General features: G+C 46.3%; 1 protein-coding gene across 1 annotated transcript in view; it reads right to left on the bottom strand.

The window, feature by feature from the left end:
• Positions 1-8273, bottom strand: part of PLB1 (phospholipase B1) — a 126075-nt gene extending 117802 nt beyond the window's left edge. The window contains exons 1-2 of the mRNA XM_032790231.1: positions 8225-8273; positions 5802-5860 (exon numbers count right to left, since the gene is read on the bottom strand). Of these exons, the coding sequence (XP_032646122.1) occupies positions 5802-5860; positions 8225-8273 (108 nt within the window). The remainder of the gene's footprint in view (positions 1-5801; positions 5861-8224) is intronic.
• Positions 8274-22945: the final 14672 nt, after the last annotated feature.

The following is a 22945-nucleotide window of genomic DNA, read 5'->3' as shown; positions in this document are numbered from 1 at the left end:
CACATACTTGACACAAAGGTCACTCCACTTGCCAAATTTCAAGGCCCTGCTCCAAAAGCACAGGGGTCCTACAGCAGGGCAGTCCTTAGCCATAGGCAGAATAGGCAGCCGCGTAGGGTACCACTCTGCCTGGGGGCACCACTCTGCTGGGAGCCCAGTCAGACGGGAAGCAGTGGGGCATGTAAGAGCAGGGCTGCTGGGTCCTAGAGAGAGCAGAATGCTGCACAGTCTGAGGGATGGGATTGGCTGCTGGGGTCTCTGGTAAGGGGAGGGGGTAGGGGCAGGGCCGTCCTTAGCCATAGGCAAAATAGGCAGCCACCTAGGGCACCAAAAGGTCTGGGGGCACCAGACGGGAAGCAGTGGAGCATATAAGAGCAGGGCTGCAGGGTCCTAGAGAGAGCTGAATGCTGCACAGTCTGAGGGAGGGGATTGGCTGCTGGGAAGGGCTGGGAGAAGGAACTCACCTGCAGGGGTGGAAGCTTATATAGGCTCAAGCCGGTGCTCAAGCACCAGGAATATTCAAAGCTGAGGATTGTGTTCCACCAATATTCGGAGCTGGAGTTTCTCCCCTGCCCCCTCCTCGGAGCTTCCCTGCCTGAAAGAAAACAGCCAGTGTCTCTCCCTTTGTTTGTGCTGCTTTTGCCTAAGGCTATAGAGATCAGTGGCAGGTAGGAGCACCGGGGGAGGGGAAGAGGGAGACAGGAGGGGGAAGGAGGGGCACACATGCTTGGGAGCTCTCTCCCGCCCCCCCCCCAGCACCTGGTGGCAGCAGCAGGGGTGGGGAGGCCACACATGATGGCAACCCCCTGCCCTGGTACCCATCATAGGGGAGGCGAGTGGGCTTTCTGGACCTGAGAGAGTCCCTAGGAGCATGTGCAGTGACCGTGGTTCAGAGTGAGTGCGCCACGGGTGGTGGGGGGAGGGGAGAGAGGAGGGATCCCTCCCCTGGAGCTTACTTCTGCCAGTAAGGAGGGGGGAGAGTCCTCTCTGGCCCTAGTCCTGGGGCAGCCTGTCTGCATCCCAAGTTCCTTATCCCCAGTCCTGCCCCACCCCAGAGCCTGCGCCCCCAGCGCCCCAACCCTGAGCACCCTGCTACAGTGTGAACCCCTCATCCCCAGCCCCATCCCAGAGCCCTCACTTGAGGGGAAAAACGTCCAACTTAAATTTGGTGGTCAGTTTGGAGTATCATTGTGTTCAGCACAATACTTGATTATTTTACATGCTTTAAAGTATACAGGTGTTACAAAGTGGGAATGTTCTTAATGTTTTCTCTGACTACTGTGTGGGTGCCTCAGTTTTCCCTATGCATTTCTCAAGGATCTAGATGGTGGGATACGGGTGTGTGATTGTTGTAGAGCCCTAGAGTGCCAGTGTGATGCCCTCTGCACAGAGAATGGCCCAAACCCTGTCTCCGGGCAACTGAGCGCCTGGGCCTCTCTCCTGCAAGGTGCCAATTGAAGGTGTTGGAGAACAAAGAGATCAGGTGGCCTCCTAATGCCTGGAAAAGAGACAAGGCAGATGAGGGTCTGCGCGTTTGGACTTCCAGGAAGTGCAGTGTGAAAGGGGATGCTGGGATGCTTTGGAAACTACTCCATAACAAAGCCAACAGATCTGGTGGAGCCTCCTCTTCTGGCGACTGTCTCCAAAGACAAGATGCTTACACCCTTCCGTCTGACCTCAGGCATTCAGATGCCTTCCACACTGTGCGCTTTCCGCAGCGAGTGTGCCCAGGCAGGTTCCTGGGGCAACCAGAGGTCCCTGCACGCCAACTCTGCAGTCAGACGTGACTCTCAGCCAGCCAGTAAACGGTTTATTAGACGACAGTTCACAGTTCTAAAAACAAGCTTGTGATACAGAAAAACAGGACCTCTCAGGTCCATCTGGAAGGTGGGGAAGCCTAGACCCAAGGTTTCTGGGCCTCTCCCCATTTTCCCAGCCAGCGCCAAACTGACACTCCCTCCTCTAGCCTTTGGTCTCTCTTCTGGATCTCTTCTGATCTCTTGTCCCAAGCACCTCAATTGGCACCTTTGCAGGGGAAACTGAGAGCACCCACACAGTATTTACAGAGAAAACATTAAGACATCCCACTTTTTCATAACAAGTGCAACCAAAATATAATACCGTATATTTGAAGCAGGCAGTGCTGCTTCTGACCCACTTAACACCTGTTAATCTTGTGGTTGCCGACGCACGTAGTTCATAACAGCTAAGGGCCGACAGCGGGGGAGGGTGGGACGGAGGGCACCACCATTTTGGCCAAACAAAAAATTAATACAAACCTGCGCCCATGCTCACCTGTGAGTGTGACTCTTTTCCCCTGGCTGAGGGCTTCAGGCTGTGTTGGGTTGAGGTGCTGGGGGGAGGTGAGGTGGGCTGCCCTACCTGCTGAGGATGACAGTGAACGTCTCCTTCCTCACAGGCAAGCCAGATTGGAATGGTCACACACGGCTGGGCTGGGGATAGCCAGTAAGCATGTGCGAAAAATCAGGACAGGGTTGGGGTAGGGTGGAGCAGATGTATCCCACTTTTATAGGGACAGTCCCAATTTTTGGGTCTTTTTTCTTATATAGGTCTAATTGCCCCCCACTCTCCATCCTGATTTTTCAAACTTGCTATCTGGCACTCTAGGGGGGTAATTGGTGCCTATATAACAAAGCCCCAAATATTGAAGACTGGCCCTATAAAATCAGGACATCTGGGATCTGGTCACCCTACCTGGGAGCGCATATCTCTCCCTTAACTGCAGTGAATCCATTCTCATCCAGGGGGAGCCTGCATTAGGGCAGGGATAGCTGCTGTGGCTCCATGGGTGCCCCATCCCTGAGAATCAGACCTGTGATAACTCACCAGTTCGTAAGCGGGTGTGTGCCCAATGGCGTGTGATTGACCTGAGGGTTTTGCTGCTGCTGTTGCCACTCTGCACCCAAAAGGTGCATTTTGGTCCGCAGTTTCACTATCTCCTCCTCTACTCTGTCTAGCTGTTGGACAGAGCTGGGGGGTTGACCAAGCACGAAAGCAAGTACTTGTGTTGGCCACTAGATTGTCATTTAACATACTTGTGCCAAACTGCTAACAATCCTGATCCAATTTCAATATTTTTTTTAAAAAATCAAATCTAGCAAACAGAAAATAAGTGTTCAATTATTAGTGTAAGGTTGTTTGAGCAGATGCAGTTTTCATCAGAGAAACAAAAAATGTGACTGAAACTTTCCTATAAGCTTGTTACTCCTGAAAGAGCCCCAACAACTGTATATGTCATCTCCTTACTATATAAAGCAGGGTCGGGCAACCTACCTGGCACACGTGTCAAAGTGGCAGTTGAGCTGATTTTGTATGGTATGCAGCGGCAGGCTGAGCGGCTCAGCCTATCACTGCTCTGGGGTTCCGCTGCTGCCCTATTGCCATGCTGCGGAACCAGCCCACTGCCCCACTCAGCACCTGCTGCGGCCTGGGGACCCCAAGGAACCCCAGGCTGGCAGTGGGCTGAGCAGGCTGGCTGAACCACTCACTGCTGTCAGCCTGGGGTTCCATTCACTCAGCGGCAGCGGGCTGAGTGGGCTGGTGGCGGCTAAGCAGGGCCGGTGGGGGTTGAGGGCTCAGTCTGCTGCCAGTCTGGGGTGCAGCAGCAGTCAGCCTACTGCTACTTCCGGGGTTCCGGCTGCCGGCCCCTGCCAGTCAGGAGCCCAGCCGCTGGCCCCACTCTGCCTCCTGCCAGCCGGGTGAGCAGATCCCAGGCTGGTAGCGGGCTGAGGGGAGTTGGCGGCCAGGATCCTGGCTGGCAGGAGTTGGTGGTCAGAACCCCAGACACCAGCGGGCTGAGCAGGGCCTGGGATCCTTGTCTAGGGTTCCGGTCACCAGCCCCACTCAGCCTGCTGCCGGTCTGGGGTTTCATTTACTCAGCTGGCAGTTGCCTGAGCAGGATGGTGCCAGGACTTTGCCACTCGTATTCTACTGAGTGTACATTCTAATTCTACTTCTAATTCTAATTCTACATTCTGACTAGTGTACATTCTAATTTACATTCTACTGAGGAGTACATTCTAATTCTACTTCTAATTCTAATTCTACATTCTACTGAGTGTACATTCTACTGAGTGTACATTGCCACTCGTATTTCTACTGACAATTCCTGTAACCATAAGCATCAGGAGAATGGAGTTTCTCAAAACTAAATCTCATTAAAAACTATCTCCGCTCACAATGAGTCAGGAACGCTTAACTTGCGTCTTTGCTCATTCTTGCAATCGAACAAGACACGACTTTGTCTTTGTCATACGATGACATTATTACTGATTTTGCAGCCAAAAGAGCCAGAAAGATTGCTTTTAATTAAAAACAAATCTTTGTTTCAATACCTCTTCATATAAATTTCCAATACAATTTTGACAAATTAAAAAAATTATATTATTTGCATCATTCTGTCAAATCAGAATTTTTTCTATAGTGCTACTTCTTTAGTGCTAGTGCATCAGCATTGCAGTGGCTTCATTAAGTTAATAACGTGAATGTGGCAAGTTTTCCAGTAGTGTAAGCTTATATTTGTGTTGCTAAGAGCAGATCAGGCTCAGGGGAACCAGTTTAATACTCTCGCCTAGGGCACCATAAATCCTAAGGACAGCCCTGTCCTACAGCATTTCAAAGAAAAGGCCTCAGTTTTTTTAAGACGCGCAAAACAACATTAAGCCTTGTTCCGGAAATAGCTGAACCATTTTGGCTGAAATTTTGCGGATAAATTTAGCCTAGGGCAGATATACCACATATAAAAATCTCAGTCCAAACAAGTCAAGATTGGCAGTTGTAAACTGTTACAAACAGAGTCTTACAATGGGAAGTGTAGAGCAACCTTAATAAATTGGTGGTGCTGCTAGCCCTGCCCAAGCTACCTTGGGAACGTCCTGACTTTGCAGGGCCTGATGTAGCATTAATGTAACATTAAGAGTATTTATTTATGTTGCATTTAATTCTGCGCAGTTACTAATAATCCAGACCACTTTTCTATCTCTCACTAAAGGGTTACATCAGAACAAAGTAGCAGTAACATCAGCAATAACATCATCATCAGTAACTCCACTGTGAATTAAATCCGCCTTCATGCAGCACAGTAGGGAAAGTGCTGCAATCTGTCCACACTGACAGCTGCAAGTGCACTGGCATGGCACATTTGCAGCACTTGCAGTGGCATTGGGAGCAGTGCATTATGAGCAGCTATCCCAGCATGCAAGTGACTGCAACGTGCTTTTCAAATGGGGGAGGGGGTGGAGTGTGACGGGAGTGTGTTGTGTGTATGTGTTGGGAGAGAGAGTGGGTTTTTGGGGTGCTGAGAATGTGTCAGCATGCTGTCTTGTAAGTTCAGACCCCCAACCCCCCGCCTCTCTCTCACTCACTTACTCAAAGCAAACAGTAAATGTTTGCTTTTTCTTGGAGCTGATAAGCAGCTGGCTTCTCCGAAATGGAGCTTTGAAAGGGCATTTCCACATTTCTGCAGCCAATTTCACAACAAAGAAAGAGAAGAGTGGCTACTTGATTTAAGGGGATTATGGGATGTTTCCAGAGGCCAATCACAGCTCAGTAACACAACACCTTGTTCACACTAGTGCTGAGTCACTGCAGCAGGGGAGCAGCAAACATTAGTCCACTCACCGAAGTGGAGTACCAACAGCACTGTAGCTGTGGAGTCAGAGCGCTCTATGTGCCTTGCCAGTGTGGATGGGGAGTGAGCTAGGGCACCCGGGGCTGCTTTATTGCACTGTAACTCGCAAGTGTAGCCAACCCCTAAAGCTTTCTTCATGCCAGGGACTTACCTCCAGGTTCTTCTGCTCCCTCAGGTAGTTACTTTCCATCAGGGGATGAGCTACAGTGCCTTGAGGAGGCATGAGGGAGAGAAAAATCAAACAATCCATTAAGAATGAATGAATTTTACTCACTCTTTGCTAACATGCATAAACTCCTCAGTAGATAGACACATTTAACTGTATCACTATTTCTGAAAGGGAGAGAGTTTCACCTCTTCTCTCTCACACAATTTCCAAAGCTGATGTCCACTCCAGTGCCTGTCATTCTGCACCAAATGTACATTTTTAAACATATTGGGCCATAGCTTCTGTGGATGCAATCTGCATAACTATTAAAATAAATGCTGGAAAGCCGTTTACACCAGCTGAGGATCTTCTCTCTTAACTTTATGATCGGTGTATATAACAGATCTTACTAGCTTTTGTACCCTTTGTCCTCACCATAGCCACCACACATTACTTACTGTGATCCCTGTTGTGTTATGCCTGAATTTAATTATAAGTTCCTCTGGCCGGGGACTTTGTTTTATTTGTTTTGTAAAGTGCAATGAGCACCTAGGGCACTGTATAAATAAATAATTCTCTTATAAGAACATAAATGAGATTTGCAACCCAGAATACATATCAGTGTCTGAGTCAGCCTTTAATTTATATGACATTATGAAATGCCTTTGGTTGTTTATTCAGCAGACATTCAGAATAGTTAGATTAATTTTTCAAACAGGCACATGGTATCACTCCCAAGAAAGGAGTAATATACATAAGGCTACTCCTTTCAAAGTCAGCAGGCAACTGTGTCATGCCCTGAGGTTATGGTTAGCCAATGAAAGTTTGCTCTGGTGATGTAATACTTGAAACTTCATCTGCCACTGGAGAGCTTCAACGGGTAGAGTTTCTGTGGAGCCAGAGATAACTGGAGTCAGGGCCACCCAGAGGAGGGGGCAAGTGGGGCAATTTGCCCCAGGCTCCCGAGAGAGTTTTTTGGGGTCCCTGGAGCGGGGTCCATCACTTGCTCCGGGGGCCCTGGAAAACTCTTGCGGGGCCCAGGCCCCTGGAACTTCTTCTCGGCAGGGGTCTTCAGGGCACTTCAGCGGCGGGTCCCGGAGTGGAAGGACCCTCCGCCACCAAATTACTGCCGAAGTGGGGGGCTCCCGCCGCCAAGGACCCCAGGCTCCCTGAATCCTCTGGGCGGCCCTGACTGGAGTCCTCCCTCTCCTGACTGCATCTGCATTCATTTCAATTCAATTTAATTTAATCTCTAAATAAAGAGCAGCTTATATTCAGAATTTCACTGAATTCAGTTGGCAAGGGATTACATGGGATACATGGGTTTGGTTTGCTCTAATGAGATAGGGGTTAGATGCAAAGTTTGCGTCTGGATCCACATCTAAACTTCTCAACCACTCAAGGGCATTCAGAACCACCTCTCCTTATGAAGCACTAGTGTAGAGTCAATCTCATAATAATGCTTAGTTCTCATATAATGCTTTTCACACATTTATCTCAAGCTGCTTTACCATGGAGGGCTCCATTTTACAAAGGGGGAGAGAGGTACACAGCAGTGAACTATTTGCTCAAGTGACTAGAGAACAAGGAATAAAAGTCATATGTCTGAACTTCCAAGCCCCTGGATGCAGTTGCCTATTTTAAGAGTCTTCTTGTGTTTGGCACAACAGCATTTTAGAGTTCAGAGGAAATTCTTGAGTTTCCTCTCTCTGTTTAATACTTGTGATTCTCTAGCTAACCATTCATGTTCTTAGACAAATATAAGGGCATTACGTGAATTGTTTTAAATGACTGACCAATCTTTTTGTGCAGGTTTCATGTATGTTACCTATTTTTGTTTCTGTCCACGCATTTTTGCCAGACTTTCTAGAATGTTGGGATATAAGTTTTTTTCTAATGAGTGTGATGCACACCTTTCTTTTTGCCTAGGGTCCCTAGCCAAGATCAGGACATTCTAGGTGTTGTGTGCACACACACTGAGATACAGTCTCTGCCCCTGAGCAGCTTACAATTTAAGTAGATATGACAAAGGAATTATCGTTCTGCCCATTTTGCAGATGATAAACCAAAACACAGAGACATTAAGGCCTACATTCACAAAGGTACAATGGTTATGTATAGTCTGACCATTTGGTGCTGTTCTTCCCTCCATGAAACTTCAGTATCCCAACTGAATGAGACCTGGGAGGTCAATCTCCAGAAAGATACAAACCCATACACTGGCATGTACTGTTCACATTTACCTAAGATGATCAGCAATAACCATTGCCATCTGTGCCATCCAGAGTCATACATGCAGATTGTACCATTCATCTTTCTGCTTTGAAAGTTTCTGCTTTTCACTTGATCTTTGCACTTCAACCACTAGAAAAATATCAGCTTCCACACATTTTCTAACAAGACTTTTCAATGTCCAAAGACCTTACCTTTCAAAGATAGGACCCAAAGGAAGAACAGCTCTGATAGCAGCGTCATGGTTAGCTCTTTGAGAAATGAATATTCTAGGAGAGGTGGCACTTAGAGTTTATGGAGGAGGTGGAGGGGTTGACAGCAAAGAAACTGTCTTTCCTTCCTCCTGCCTTTATACTTCAGCAAACTGCTGACTTAGCAGTCATAAACTTTATTGGCTTCCTCACCTTTGTAAACCTAGTGTTTGAATTAAAGTGATAACGATAACATTTCAGTGCTGTGATGCAAAAAAAAAAAAAGTGCTGTATTTTATACATCATTGCATTTGAGAGTTAAAGTAAGGGGGAGCAAGGCGGGAGGAGTACTGATACTCGTCCCCTACTAAAAGCACAGGGACAGTTGCCTAGTCTCATGATGCAGCACTCCTCCTGCAGTTCACCCTCCGCCCAGGCAAGTGCAGTGGTTGATACCCCGCCTGTGTCATTGAATAAAGTACCTCACTCTCTCAGTCTGCAGGTACCAGAAATAAACTACACTCTTATCTGTCTTACCCTGAAATGTTCCTGGTGACAATATAAAACCATAAGAATGCTGCATGTGCCACCAAAAGCAAGGGATCATAATGTGTACAGCCTGGGTATTTTTCAGTCATTGAATCTAATATTTGGATATTTACTAAAGATTTATGTGGTTGGAACTAACATTTGTTAAACAACAAATAAGATACCAAACAATACCGCTTACTCCTACATGTTAAAAGCTCCTTCGTGTCACAGAGTCAAACCATATATAAATCTTTGTAGTTCTATCACTCACCCAATGCATTAATATTGTTATGCTTAAAGGTACTGCATAAATCACAAATCTCTTGGAGATTGGGTGTGAACACATCCTTCGTAACATACCTGTCAGGATGAGTTAATAAGGAGCCCCTGGCGCCCCCACCACACAGGCAGCCATAAGCCAAAAGGGAGTTGTGAACTTTCCCAGGAGTTTGGACTGAGAGGGTTTCGCTAGCTGTTGTGATCAGAGTGAGAGAGAACACATGGAAGAACAGGGAAGAAGGGAGAGGCAAGCAACCCAAGCAGGAACCTGTAAGTGCAGTGTGACCCTGTAAAAAGAATTCAGCCCTGGCACAAATTAAGCACTAGCTGATCAACATGATACCGGTGGGTCTGGCCAGGTGCCCAGCTCTGAAGGCAATGTCACCACCACCACCAGCAGCGCAGAAGTAAGGGTGACTTGGCATATGGTGTATTGCCACCCTTACTTCTGCAGTGCTGCTGTGGCTTGTGGTGCCTGGCGCTTGGCATATGGCTCAGGGCAGGCTTCGCGCTGTCACACGCAGGCTGCATTTTGCCAGAATCCATGGCCCTCCCACAGCCCTCTGGCCACTCCTGGCTTGCCAGGGATGCCATTTCAGATTTTGGCATGGGGGAGGCAACTTTTCCAGGGGATACTTAGGCACTCAAAAACTCTAGGGTTTTTTTTGTTGCTGGTGTTGTTTTCTGCAGATAACTTAGAAATTAGCTATTGACTTCACCATACACACACCAATCCACAAACATATTTCCATCAGTAATAATTGAAATTTACAGATTGGTTGGTGAAGGAGACAAGCTTTCGAACCCCACAGAGCTCTTCTCCAGGGCTGTGGAGCTCAAAAGGACTTCTCTCTTTCACCAACCAAAGTTGGTCCAAACAAAGATATTACCTCACCCACCTTGTCTCTCTGTTTCTGTTTTAACAGCTTTAAAGTTTGACCTCTTTGAATCTCAACTTCTACTGTCATTAAAAAATTATCTGGCCTCCCCCATAATTTCCCACAACCGAACAGAGAGATGGGGCAGAGCCAATCCACACATTGTCCTCACACTAACAGCAGGGACTTCCAGGGGATGAATGAGGTTGCAGGATATGAGATTAAGTCAGAGATAGGAGTAAAGAAATGAAGCAGGTGGTGCCTGCCTACCTGCTATGACCTCCCTGGAACGCATTTACCTTTCATTCAATCCCGGATTGCTTATCCACACCCTCAGGTTCTCTTTTTTTAACTGTTTCTGTTTCCGCTACTTGTACTTAGCAGTATATTGAAATTCCTTGGGGCAGGGCCTTGCCTAAGCTGTTGGGCAAAGTGGTATGCACATTTCTATACTGCATCAAGAATAAGGAAACTCCTTGGTTAAAACTAAACTACAGAATCACTGTGTTGGGAACATCCCTGGGACAGGGCACAGTGCAGTGAGTCAGCATGTTACTCCCCTACCCACTGTGGCCTCCATTCCAAGTCCTGTTCAGATGTGGAGGAGACACATGGGATAGCTGATCTCACACTCATATCTCCTGTGCAGCCACCTGCCTGACCAAGCGAGTGAAGCTACTGAGCCAGGGGAGCAGGGAAGACCTTCATCTGCTGATGGGGCAGGGGGGTGCAATTTAAAGATTGTCCCCCCAACAGCTAGAGTCATGCCCCCACCCCATCCCCAGGCAACCCTCCCCCTTTCCTATAGGGCAACTGAGGGTAAGTAGCTGTTCCAACCCTACCTCTCCCTGCAGAGCTGAAGCAGCAGCACTTCCCTGCTGCTCCCAGCTATTTGGTGCATGTGCTGTTGGTTTACCTCTCCCCAGTCCTGGGCTCCAGCAAGCAGGGTGGGGAGGGAAGGAGGGAGAGGGCTCAGCAGGCAAACCCTGGGGGGGCAGGATGTGACTCTGCATCCCCGCCCTCCCCACCCGTGTCACCTCTCTGCAGCAGGATCCCTGGTTAGCGTGGTGCTCGTCTGTCCAGAGCTAAGTGTACTCTCCTGCCGGCTGTGCCAGGGAAAAGAGCAAGCCCTTTCCTGGACAAGAGGGGCTATTAAAGGGATGATAGGGGTGGGCCTGCTACACTATGGCCTGGTTTACACTATGCGTTTAAACCAAATTTAGCAGCGTTAAACCGATTTAACCCTGCACCCATCCACACAACGAGGCCCTTTATATCGATATAAAAGGCTCTCTAAACCGGTTTCTGTACTCCTCCTCGATGAGAGACGTAGCGCTGAAATCAGTATTGCCATGTCGGATTAGGGTTTTGTGTGGCCGCAAATCAACGGTATTGGCCTCCGGGCGGTATCCCACAGTGCACCATTGTGACCATTCTGGAAAGCAATCTGAACTCGGATGCACAGGCCAGGTAGACAGGAAAAGTCCCGCGAACTTTTGAATTTCATTTCCTGTTTGCCCAGCGTGGAGCTCTGATCAGCACGGGTGGCCATGCAGTCCCAGAATCCAAAAAGAGCTCCAGCATGGACCATACGGGAGATACTGGATCTGATTGCTGTATGGGGAGACAAATCTGTTCTATCAGAGCTCCATTATAGAAGACAAAATGACAAAGCATTTGAAAAAATCTCCAGGCTACGATAGACAGAGGCCACAGCAGGGACTCAGCACAGTGCTGCGTGACAAGCATAACAGAAAGCCAAAGAATCAAATGGACGATCATGGAGGGAGGGAGTGGGGACTGAGGACTCCAGCTATCCCACAGTCCCCGCAGTCTCCGAAAAGCATTTGCATTCTTGGCTGAGCTCCCAATGCCTATAGGGTCAAAAACATTTTCCGGGGTGGTTCAGGGTATCTCTTATCAATTTACCCCCCATCCTCCCCCATGAAAGAAAAGGGAAAAAAATAATTTCTTGCCATTTTTCAATGTCACCGTATGTCTACTGCATGCTTCTAGTAGACGCAGTGCTGCGGCGCTGAAGAGCAGCATCCCCTCCCCTTCCTTTCCTGATGGCAGACAGTACAAAATGGTGGAAAACGGTTATCATCCGGTGAATGCTCCTGGCTGACCTCGGTGAGGTCGGCCGGGGGCACCTGAGTAAAAGTGGAAATGACTCCCTGTCCTTCCTGGCAGACGGTACAAAATGCTGGGTAACCATCCTCATCACAGCAGCTGGAGCCTGAGCTCCATCAGCCCCCCTACACCTTTGTGTCTAAAGAAAAGATTCTGTACTCCCTGGACTATCATAGCAGTGGGAAACTGTTCTCCTCTCCCTCCCACCCTTTAATGTCCTGCCTGGACTATCATAGCCGCTGGAGGCTGCCTCCTCCTCATTTTATCTCACTAAAAAGTCAGTGTTTCTTATTCCTGCATTCTTTATTACTTCATCACACAAATGGAGGGATCACTTGCCTGGTAGCTAGGAGGGAATTGGGGAGGAGGAAGCAACGGGTGGGGTTGTTTGCAGGGGCACAAAACCCCCCTAAAATGGCATGCAGCTCATCATTTCTGCGGATCTCTGGGGCTCTGACATGGAGCGGCTGTGCTCTCTGGCTCTCTAGTAGACTTGCCACCATAATTCTAGCAGGACTGACTCTATTTAGACAAAAATAAAGAACAATGGCAGACGGTGCAATAGGGATGGTAACCATCTCTGCTACCTTGCAAAGGCAAATGAATGCTGCTGTGTAGTACTGCAGTACCGCGTCTGTCAGCAGCATCCAGTACACATGACAGTGACAAAAGGCAAAACAGGCTCCATGGTTGCCATGCTATGGCGTCTGCCAGGGCAATCCAGGGGGAAAAGGGTACAAAACGATTGTCTGACGTTGCTTTCACAGAGGAAGGAATGAGTGACGACATTTACCCAGAATCACCCGCGACACTGTTTTTGCACCATTCATGCATTGGGATCTCAATCTAGAATTCCAATGGGCGGGGGAGACTACAGGAACTATGGGATAGCTATGGGATAGCTATCCACAGTACAACGCTCCAGAAATCGATGCTAGCCTCGGTACATGGACGCACACCACAGAATTACTGTGCTTAGTGTGGCCATGTGCACTCAACTTTATACAATCTGTTTTACAAAACCAGTTTATGTAAAATCGGAATAATCCCGTAGTGTAGACATATCCTATGACACAAACTAGATAGCTGGAATGCTGCTTTAAGCCCCCAGCTAGGACACACAAAGATAAGCTGCCAGTGCACATATGCCACCTCCTCCTCCTCCGTCAGTCGCCCATCCCAGACATCAGATTGGGAGCCTTTTTCAGCTCAGTCCTGCCCACTCCCCAGGGCTTCTAATGCAGGAGCCTTTCTGTCCCAGAAGAGTGGGGAGCCCTGGGCACTCAATCCTGCTGTTGCTCCCACCTGGAGGAATTACCTGACTGAGTGCCTAGTCAAGTTGCAGCTTGGGGCCACCCTCTCCAGCCATGTGTGTTTTTAGATCCCTGATGCTGGCCAGGCTAGCTGCCTGCCTCCTTAAGCCCAGCTGGCTCTCAGTGGGCTGGCCAGTCACGTGGGAGGTATCAAATGCACACCCATCAGTTCATCTCGCTGGGCAAATTGCTCTGTTTGCCCTGGTCAAAGGCCGGCCCTGATTGTAAGCTAAAAAACTCCTTTGTCCTTGGTTTCTTCCGCATTCAGACACACAAAGAACATACAGAATTCTGTATGCAAACAAAAGTGTTTCAGAGCAATATCTGACCACCACCAATTTCCACTCCCAACTGGAACAACCTACTAGACTCAGAATTTTTGGCTAACCACTCAGCCCAAAAGAGGTAACATTGTTATAATACACCCTAATGGTAGGTGTGCAAAGCACTTTACAGGCAAATAAAGACATCAACGTCTCAGCTGAGACTAAAATCTCCTGTGCCTACTGGCACATGATGCAACCCATTTTTTCCCCACTGCACAGAGCAAGATGTTAGTCTCTATAAGGACAGCATCCTTTCAATTGTTCTGTGATAAGTCATTCTGTCTCCTTCTCATCTTATCTTCCCTCCAGGTGGAGTCCAAACTAAGACACACCTAGCACTTCTGCCATGGGATAGTTTGATGACAGGGCCAAACCTTCATAGCTATCGCTATCTGATGATTCAGTCCACAGTCTGCCGACCTATGCAGGGCAACACTGCCACATTGGTGACACAATCTCTCTAATGAATTCCCAAGATCCTTCTAGAATAACACTGGTGAAGTGCATTCAGCATCCTGCTGTGCACTGCCTCACCACCCATATTGCCAAGGCACACAGTAATGTTGGTAAAACAATAGCATTGTACAATCTGCTAAGAACTTGGGGCTAGATCCACAAAGAAGATTTACAAGTATCACAGGGGTAGCCGTGTTAGTCTGTATCCACAAACACAACAAGGAGTCCAGTGGCACCTTAAAGATGCATGGATGTCTCCATGCATCTGAAGAAGTGGGGTTTTTACTCACGAAAGCTTATGCCCAAATAAATCTGGAAGTCTTTAAGGTGCCATCAGATTCCTCATTGTTTTTAAAGAAGACTTAGACATTCCAGTGTTGAGCAGCACCTAAGCCAGGCCTTTTATGAGAGTGGTTGCTTTCCCTCGCACTACAGTCAATAGCCTAATGATGAGGGCACTCTCTTGAAATGTGGGAAACTTGGGTTTAAGTCCCTGCTCCAAATTAGGCAGAGTGAGGATTCACACATCCCATGGTGGTGTGCCAACCACCAGGCTATTGGCTATATTAGGAAACATACATTTGCTCCCAGAGGTTGTTTTTTTTTTGTTTGTTTTTTTTTGCAGAGCCCAGTGACTGAGTACACCTACCAGATCAAGTTCCACATCTAGTTTATGAATCTCATGGTGGGGCTTAGATGTGAGATGGGATGCTGATCTGATCAGCAGAATCAGGACAGTTTGGCGCATGTGTAACTGTGGAAACCGAGATGCCTAAGGAATTTAGGTACCAACAGAGTTAGGCAGATGCAGCTTAGCAGGGAGTCAAGGATCTCAGTGGTGCTTAAATGTTGGACTTAGGCACCTGACTCCCTTTGCGGATCTCCTTAGCCTATGTGCAGAGCCAGCAGCCATTTTGTTCTCAGAGTGGTTACAGATAAGACAAACAAACAGTGCTTGCTCCTAAAAACTTTACTTTTGTACTTTCGTATTGCTGTTGTCCTTAATCTAAAACAAGTCATGTTCAGTTGAAAGAATGTTGTTGCTCTTACTGTGTGGGGAAGAAACAGCACAACTGCTTAACCCATCAAAAAAGCAGCTCACATTATTTTGTATTGTTGAAATGCCTCTGCGAAGAACAGTGATTAATGAGAGGGATTTGAACCAAGAGAGGGTGGCTGATTGGCACGCAGCCAATGGAAGATTATCCCAAGCATAAAAAGGCAGCCTGGGGAAAGGTAGGAGAATGAGGAGCCAAGAAAGATTTATTTGATCTTTTACAAATTCTTTCCTTCTTCAGATCAAGTTGCTTTGAGACTGTTTTACTGCAATAGGGAGTCATACTTATTTTCACTATGTCATTTTCAGAGTGACAGTGCATGGCATTAGAATTTATGGTGTCCTTTGTTCATAGTATATTATGTAATTACATTTTATGAGATTAGCTTCCGCAGTAATACAGGGTATCATCAATGTTCATAGCAATGAAATACAAGACCATAAAAACGTCTATGAATGATTAAACTGTTGTATGCCAAAGATAGCCATACAAACCTCCTCTTAAAAGTTTGTTTGGTTAGCAATTTGTTAAATGTCAAGTTTCTAAGAGGTAAAGTAAATATAGTTTCCCCCGTATGTTAACCAGAGCATATGATGTCAGTTATCCTAAACGGCCTATCATTTAAACATTGCTATCTATTCTGGTCAGATTATTTCCAAGTTTAGCAAGTAAGTTTAGCAGCCTCATCTTGGCCTTGCTTTATTTAGATTGTTTGTGGAACTTCTTATAGTGAAAGGTAAACCCTGGAGAATGAAGTATACCCTACAACAGGTACAATGCAGGTTATGTCTCCACTGCAATCAGAAGTGTGACTGCAGCACATGTAGATGCAAGCGAGCTACCTTTGATCTAGCTAGCTCAAATAATAATAGCAGTGAGGCCACAGAAGCATGCACTGTACAAGTGTATCTGAGATCCCATGTAAGTACTCAAGCAGCTAGCCCACGCTGCCACAGCTTCACTGCTATCGTTATTCAAGCTAGACAGATCGACACTAGGTTCTGTGTGTCTATGCATGCTGCAGTCACTCTTCTGATTGCGTTGGAGACATGCACTGCTTCCATCTCTGGGCAAGCCAGAGGGCTTCCACACTGCTCACAGGGCCATTTCTGGTTGTGAGAGAGGAGGTCTCTCTCCCAAGTATCTTAGCTACTTACATGCCCTCCCCACCCATTGCCATAGTAGCTGTGTGTCTCCCAGTCTTCAATATATTTATCCTCAGAACACCCATGCGAGGCAGGGCAATGCTATTATCCCACAACGGGGAACTGAGGCACAGAGACTCTAAGTGACTTTCCCCAAGGACACACCAGACTTTTGTGGTGGAACAGGAACTTTAACCCAGGCCTCCCAACTTCTAGGCCAATGCCCCAACCACTGGACCTCTTCCTCTCACTTCAGTCCACATGCTCTCAATCAGTCTGGGGGGGGTCTCAGAGACTGCCACACATATTAGACCTGATTCTCATTTACACTAAGGTACCTTTGCACCATTCTAGCAGTACAAAGGTCTTCCAGGTGCAGGGCCCCACTGGAAGGACTCCACTGTGTTGTAAGTGGACCCAGGTGCTGGGTCGCCTATGCTGCTAAGCCTGCTGGGCCTGGGAAGTGGCTGATCACTGTTCCTACCTTTGGGTCTCTCGGGCACATTCCCAGTGCAGACCTGGTGTCCAACACCCTTCTTGTGTCATGGGATTACACAGTCCAGCCACCTTAAACCACTGCTTCTGCCCTCCCAAACTCCCAGTAGCTTAGATATATTTTCTCCAGAGTCCACCTAGCTACAGGAGCTCTGTTTTCTAGTTAAACTCTTCAGGGACAACATGGCAGGAGCACAGACTTAGTAAAAGACTATCTTAAGGTCAGACATTTTATTTCTGAAAGCCCTAGAGAGTTCTAGACCTGTGAAAAACAACAAAACCATGAACACAACCCCCGTTCTGCGCTAACCCCTTCAGTAAGTCTGGTTCGGTCTATGTCCATAGGGTAAGTAGCCCTTCTTGCCTTCTTCTTGTGTTTGGTGGTGGTCTGGTCCTCTTGCTTGTATTCACTCCCCACCACCACTTAAATACAATCTCTGTCCCTTTTGACCTATGTGCTCCAGATGAGAAATTCCAGCCCTTTCCCCCAGACAGGCTTCTGTGGACAGAGTCCATTATGCCATGGCAGTGGGCCAGTGGTTGAGAGACAATCCAAGCTGATAGCCCTAGTCTGACTGCCTGAGAAGCCATCACAGAGCAATCAACTAGGAGTCAAACCCCTAATACAAAACAGATATTCTAATCCAAAGTGGAGATTACACTTCAAAATGAAGGTTACAATCCAAGATGGAGTTCACAGTTTGATACAGACATATCTCGCTCTATTACAAAACATATACATATAACCTATTCCCCTTAAAGGCCCCTTTTCACTGCCAGAGTAGTGCAAAGAGGCCTAAGTGTAAATGAGACTCACGCCAAGTGTGTTTTTGAATGGGTCCATGTGTCACTAGGAAGTAGACCAACACCAAATAGGTCTCATTATTAGTTCCTTTCAGGAGCTGTGTGTACTTAAAATCCCATCAGAAAGGGACCACCATTGCACATAAAGTGCCAGCAGTTGAAAGGCAGGGCATTCATGGATTTTGCAAAAACAAAAAACAAAAAAACCAAAAAAAACCCCTCACCACAAGGTTAACAAGTTGTCTGCAAAAGCTAAAAGTTCTTTAGATAATCGTGGGAGGGAAGACGAATGCGTACAGCTTGTTGTTTCCATCAGATGGTGGAATTAGGGGGTATTAGCATCTGCCCTGTAGTCATGGCTACTTCTGTGCTGTGCAGCTTTGGCTCAGAGCCTGCCACCTATAGTATACCCATAGCACAATGGCCTCACCCTGGCTCCCACTAGTCTGGTTACTCCTTGCAGGGTGACACCAACTCCCCTCCAGTACCGTCTTCCCAAAACTGTCACCCCTGTAGTGCCCAGTCCCTCTCACTGGACCCTCACAGTAGTTACTGAGTTCACTGACTCCCAAGAGACAGAAAACCCACCATCTTGCTAGATTTGCTGAGGATTTACCCTTTAGTTTAATATAAAACACGGAGGCCATTTTGTAAACGTAAGACAAGTTTAACAACAACAATAGAACCTAGATTTAAGTGATACCAAGTAGAAGGAATGGGATAGAGATGGTATCAAAGAGAGTTTTGAGTCCAAGGCCGGCAGTACCACTTAGTGGCAATACTCCAGACCAGTGGTTCTCAATCTGCAGCCTGCAGGCCACTTGCGGCCCAATCAGCATAGAGCTGTGGCCCATGTGACATCCTCAGGGCCACAGAGGTACTATTGGATGCAGCCGACATAACATATTGTGAGCCACATATGTGGCCCACAATGCTAAATGGATTGAGAACCACTGGTCTAGACTGTCACCCAGTGGTGAGAGACAATTGTCGCTTCTCCTCACAGCTGGAGTCAATGGTTGTATTACCCAATGGTGAGAGTCAGTGGCCAGGGGCAGGGCAACCTGGACCCTCCATGCTCCACCAGGTTCCAACCCAGAGCCCAAAGAAACAACAATCCAAAATGTGCAGCCCTAGGGGGCGGATGTTGCTACACCTGCTCCCTGGGACACCTCCTACCTCAGCGTCAGTTCCTCCGCTGGTGCCCCTGGTCTGCCTTGGGGTCCACTGTGGAGCTCACTTGGGTCACTTTCCAGAGGGACTCCCTCAATCTGCGGTGGCTTATCATCCTCAGCAATTGAAGGGTCTGTGGCAGCTTGACCATAAGGCCTGGGCTCAGCAGCTTTTCTGTAGGATGCTGCAAGCAATACCAAACTGCTCTCCTGCTCTGTCCACCTAGACTGAGCAGAGCTGCTTTCTTCCAAGCTCTCCCTCCACTGTGAGCATCCCCAGCAGGGACAGTGGGACATGGCCTCCTGTGTCCAGAGCAACGCCTTACCCCTCGCTTCACCAGTGTGAGGTTTGTACACCCCATCACACATAGTTACAAACATACAAACGGAAAAAATATGCTTCTAAGATTAAAATCTAATTTAACAACTAGTCTTTTGTTCAAAGTAGTTTTCTCACCACAGTCCTTCTTGCAACATGCTGGCCAGCCTTAACATTTGGTTTCTTAGTCTCCTCTGGTGAAGGATGATAAAATGGCTTTTTGCCTCTGCATGTATTTTCCCAAAGTTTATCGACCCTGTTTCAAGGGGCAGGAAGGCTTCCTGGGGGTGTGGTCTCTATCTCCCATCGAGATGGTTAAGTGGTTACCTTCCCCCACTTGTTTGTGATGGCTTTGTTTACCTTGCATGTAAATGTGCTTTGCATTGTCTTAGGTTACTCCTTGCTTAATTTATATTGGAGACACAGTGCAGCCTGTGAAACAGCTTTCCTTTGTCTAGGACAGGCTGTGTCTAGGCACTGTCTGCCAAACACATCTGAAGAACATAATTCCAGTGCACACCTATAATTCTTTGTACACCACCCATACACAAACCAAACAATAATATTGATGACCAGCATGTTACCAATTTGCATGTGACACCTTACATGACATCTTTTATATACAGAATATGACAACAGGGACTTGCGGCAAGGAGAGTGTCAGACCTGATGAGAGTTATGGTATATGGTGCCCTCTGCCAACTGGCGTTGTAACTCCTGACCAGGAGACCCTCAACAGACAGTCTTGTGGGGGGAATGGACCTTTTCTGATACTCCCCACATTGTACTCCTCGGGAGCTAACAAAAGCCTTTAACTGGGGAAATCAGTAAGCGTATTTTATGTATAAGAGCCTCAGAATAATGCACACCACAACTTCATCCCATATAGACTTCTTCAGACCCCCCATTTCTCAAAATGCTTCAGAGTTGAATAGCAAATAACAGAGGGAGAGTAAAATTAAGGGAGGTCACATAAGGGGAGAAAAGAGGCTTTTCAATAATTCAGTTACACAATTAGATAGACAATATAAATATATTTCTAGAAATGATATAAATCCTCATGCTTTGGGGCATACAATAACCCCTACCTGACAGTGATTAGGGAGAAAAAAATCCCTTTGAAAATCTGGGCCCTAGTGGAATTTTCAAAAGTGCCTGTCTGCATCATTAGGTGACTAAATATCTCTAATAAATTGGCCCCTAGTCTCCTACTCTCGGGCTAATATTTTCCAAAGTGACGTAGGTACTCAAAGCCTAAGTCTTATTGACTTTCAATGGCACTTAGGTTCCTAAGTCACTGAAGTGCTTTTGAAAAAAGTTATCCTCTGTCCTGTGGTTCCACCACTGTGGGGACAACAGCATCGCCCTACCTCAGAGTGGGGAGATATATCCATTAAAGGCTGTGAGGTGTTATGGTCATGGGGGCCATATAAGTACCTGAGATAGATAGATTAGTTGCATGCTCACCAGTTTCAGTGACTTTTTCCTCTCTTGTAATAGAAAGGCAATATATTCTTCCCTTTTACCTCTACCATGTATCTCACTGGTCCCACTACCTTGGTGATAACACCCTCCCCTCACTTTTCGGTGCTTACATAGAATGCACATCTTGCATGCAGAATGTTAGTTTTTGGCATGCTATTATGATTTGTACAAGTCGTGCCTGTGTGGATGGCCCTATATAAATTAATAAAATAAATAAATATCAGAAGGCATTATCTCTAGTGAGATAGTGAGGTTATTAATTTAGTTATGAATGCAATGGCTATCTTAATTTGTACTGTACATTCTTTAATAGGCCAAACTGCTATCTCATCATGTTTAGCACCATGTTCATAAGTGAACTGCTAAGACCTCACTAAAATGCTCTCATTCTTTTTACTGATGGTTAAATCATGTTGAGCCTGTACGACTAACATTCCACGCCAATATGATACATCATTAAGTTTATTAGAATTTATCCATCCTGCTGTTAAGCACAATACATCATCAGTTGGGATTGAACCCAGGATCTTCACCACCATAAGTGCAAGCTCTTCTCCTGTGACCTCTCCTTTAGCTGTGAGTAGAACTGCTGAGAAATGTTTCATGGAAAGTATTTTTTCAATGAAAAATGCCCCATTTGTCAAAACTAAAATGTTCCCAAAAACATCTATTTCAAAGAGAATTCTTTCAGTAAAAAATATTTTGAAACAAAATAATATTCATTACTACTATTACTGACATGTCATAATATGACAAAATAGTTGACCTATTTTATTTTATTTATAAAATTATTAAAAGCAGCTGCTACTTGGTCCTGATTGACATATCTTCCCACCCCTCATGCCTCCCTGAGCAATCTCCTGTTTGTATTGTAATGAAGTGGTCTGACACTGCAAAAACATCAAAATAAAAGTGCTAAAAATAAAATAAAGCTAGAATATTTCAATCATTATGTCATAGTATACACGACTACTCCTACTCACAGGTCATGATATATTGTAAATATGTAACAAGGAAAAGAGCCGTAACAAAAATTTAAAACAAATTTTTTTAAGTTCCAGAACAAAAAATGGTCCAAAACCCAGTATTTTCAGACATTCCATTTCACAGGAAATTTCAAAAATATCTGCTTTCCTTCTGTTTCAGAACAAAAGCAAAACAATTTGAAATGTCAGCACTCCTAGACCCGGCTAAATGGAAATTCCAAGTTTCAACCAGCTCTAGCTGTAAGTAAGAGGCTTTCTGGGATCTTTGCTGGGCCCGCTGATTAGGAGGCAACATAACTGTGTGCACTAAGCCAGTGTATTATATCAGCACAACAGGGGAGTTATTGCAAAAGCAGAGGGTAGCTTGTTTTACATCTGTTTTGTAGACACAACTGGTCTGGGTGCGTGCCTCAGCTGCCTTATACCTTTTTATTAGGAAAAATCCTTTTCCTTTATTATCATTACATCTGTTCCACTAACATCCACAACGGGCTGAGTGCCATAACCCTGTGAGATGCTCACAGGACAAAATCACCCTATCTCAACATAGCAACATTTTAATCTTTGCATCACAACATTGTGTCAGTGCCTGATAATGTGATGCCACATACTGGGGGGAAATCAAGTGATCACAATGTATCTGTGGATGACTTGTAAACAGCATAACCCAGGACTTAGAGATCCCATGCAAATGATAAGTGATGCACTTTGATCCAAGGAAAGAGAGTGGTATTGAACCTCATGCATGAACCTTCGGCAGCAACCAGGAAAACAGGAGTGGCTAATAATTTATCTAGGTGAAGAGACATTTGAAAGGACACTGCTACCATCTGCTGGAGGTAATAGGAATGCTCTATGGGAACCGAAGGAATCAAGTGTTGTCCAGCCATTGGAAAATGGTGTAGAATAGAACCACTTGGCGGAGTTGCCAACTTTCATGATTTTATCATGAGTTTTGCAATATTTGATAGTCTTTTTAAACCTCCAGCTCCCAAAGTTAAAGGACTATATGAGAATCTCAGCGATCATTGAAAAGAAAAAATTTCTAAAGCTCATGGCTGCAGAGAAAAAGCTTGAAAGGGCTCAAAAATCAGAAAACAAATAAAGAGAATCCAACTTTATTCTTTTTTAAGTCTCATCGTTTCTGAGGGCTGGACTCATGACTTCTGAACGCTGGGGGTTGGCAATATGGCAACAGTTACTGGTTGCCATGGCAAAAAAACCACCCCTACCGTTATTCATGTGTTATTTATAGGGGACTCATGCCCTCCTCCTCCCAAGACCTTCACAGCTCCCCGTTGTTGGCCTGGCACAGTTAAGCTCAACCTTCAGTGCCAGTTTTAA

Source organism: Chelonoidis abingdonii, chromosome 3 (assembly GCF_003597395.2).
Source record: "Chelonoidis abingdonii isolate Lonesome George chromosome 3, CheloAbing_2.0, whole genome shotgun sequence".
Classification (NCBI taxonomy): Eukaryota; Metazoa; Chordata; order Testudines; family Testudinidae; genus Chelonoidis; species Chelonoidis abingdonii.
The sequence above is the reverse complement of the archived record's forward strand: the minus strand, read 5'-3'. Positions and strand labels throughout refer to the sequence as shown.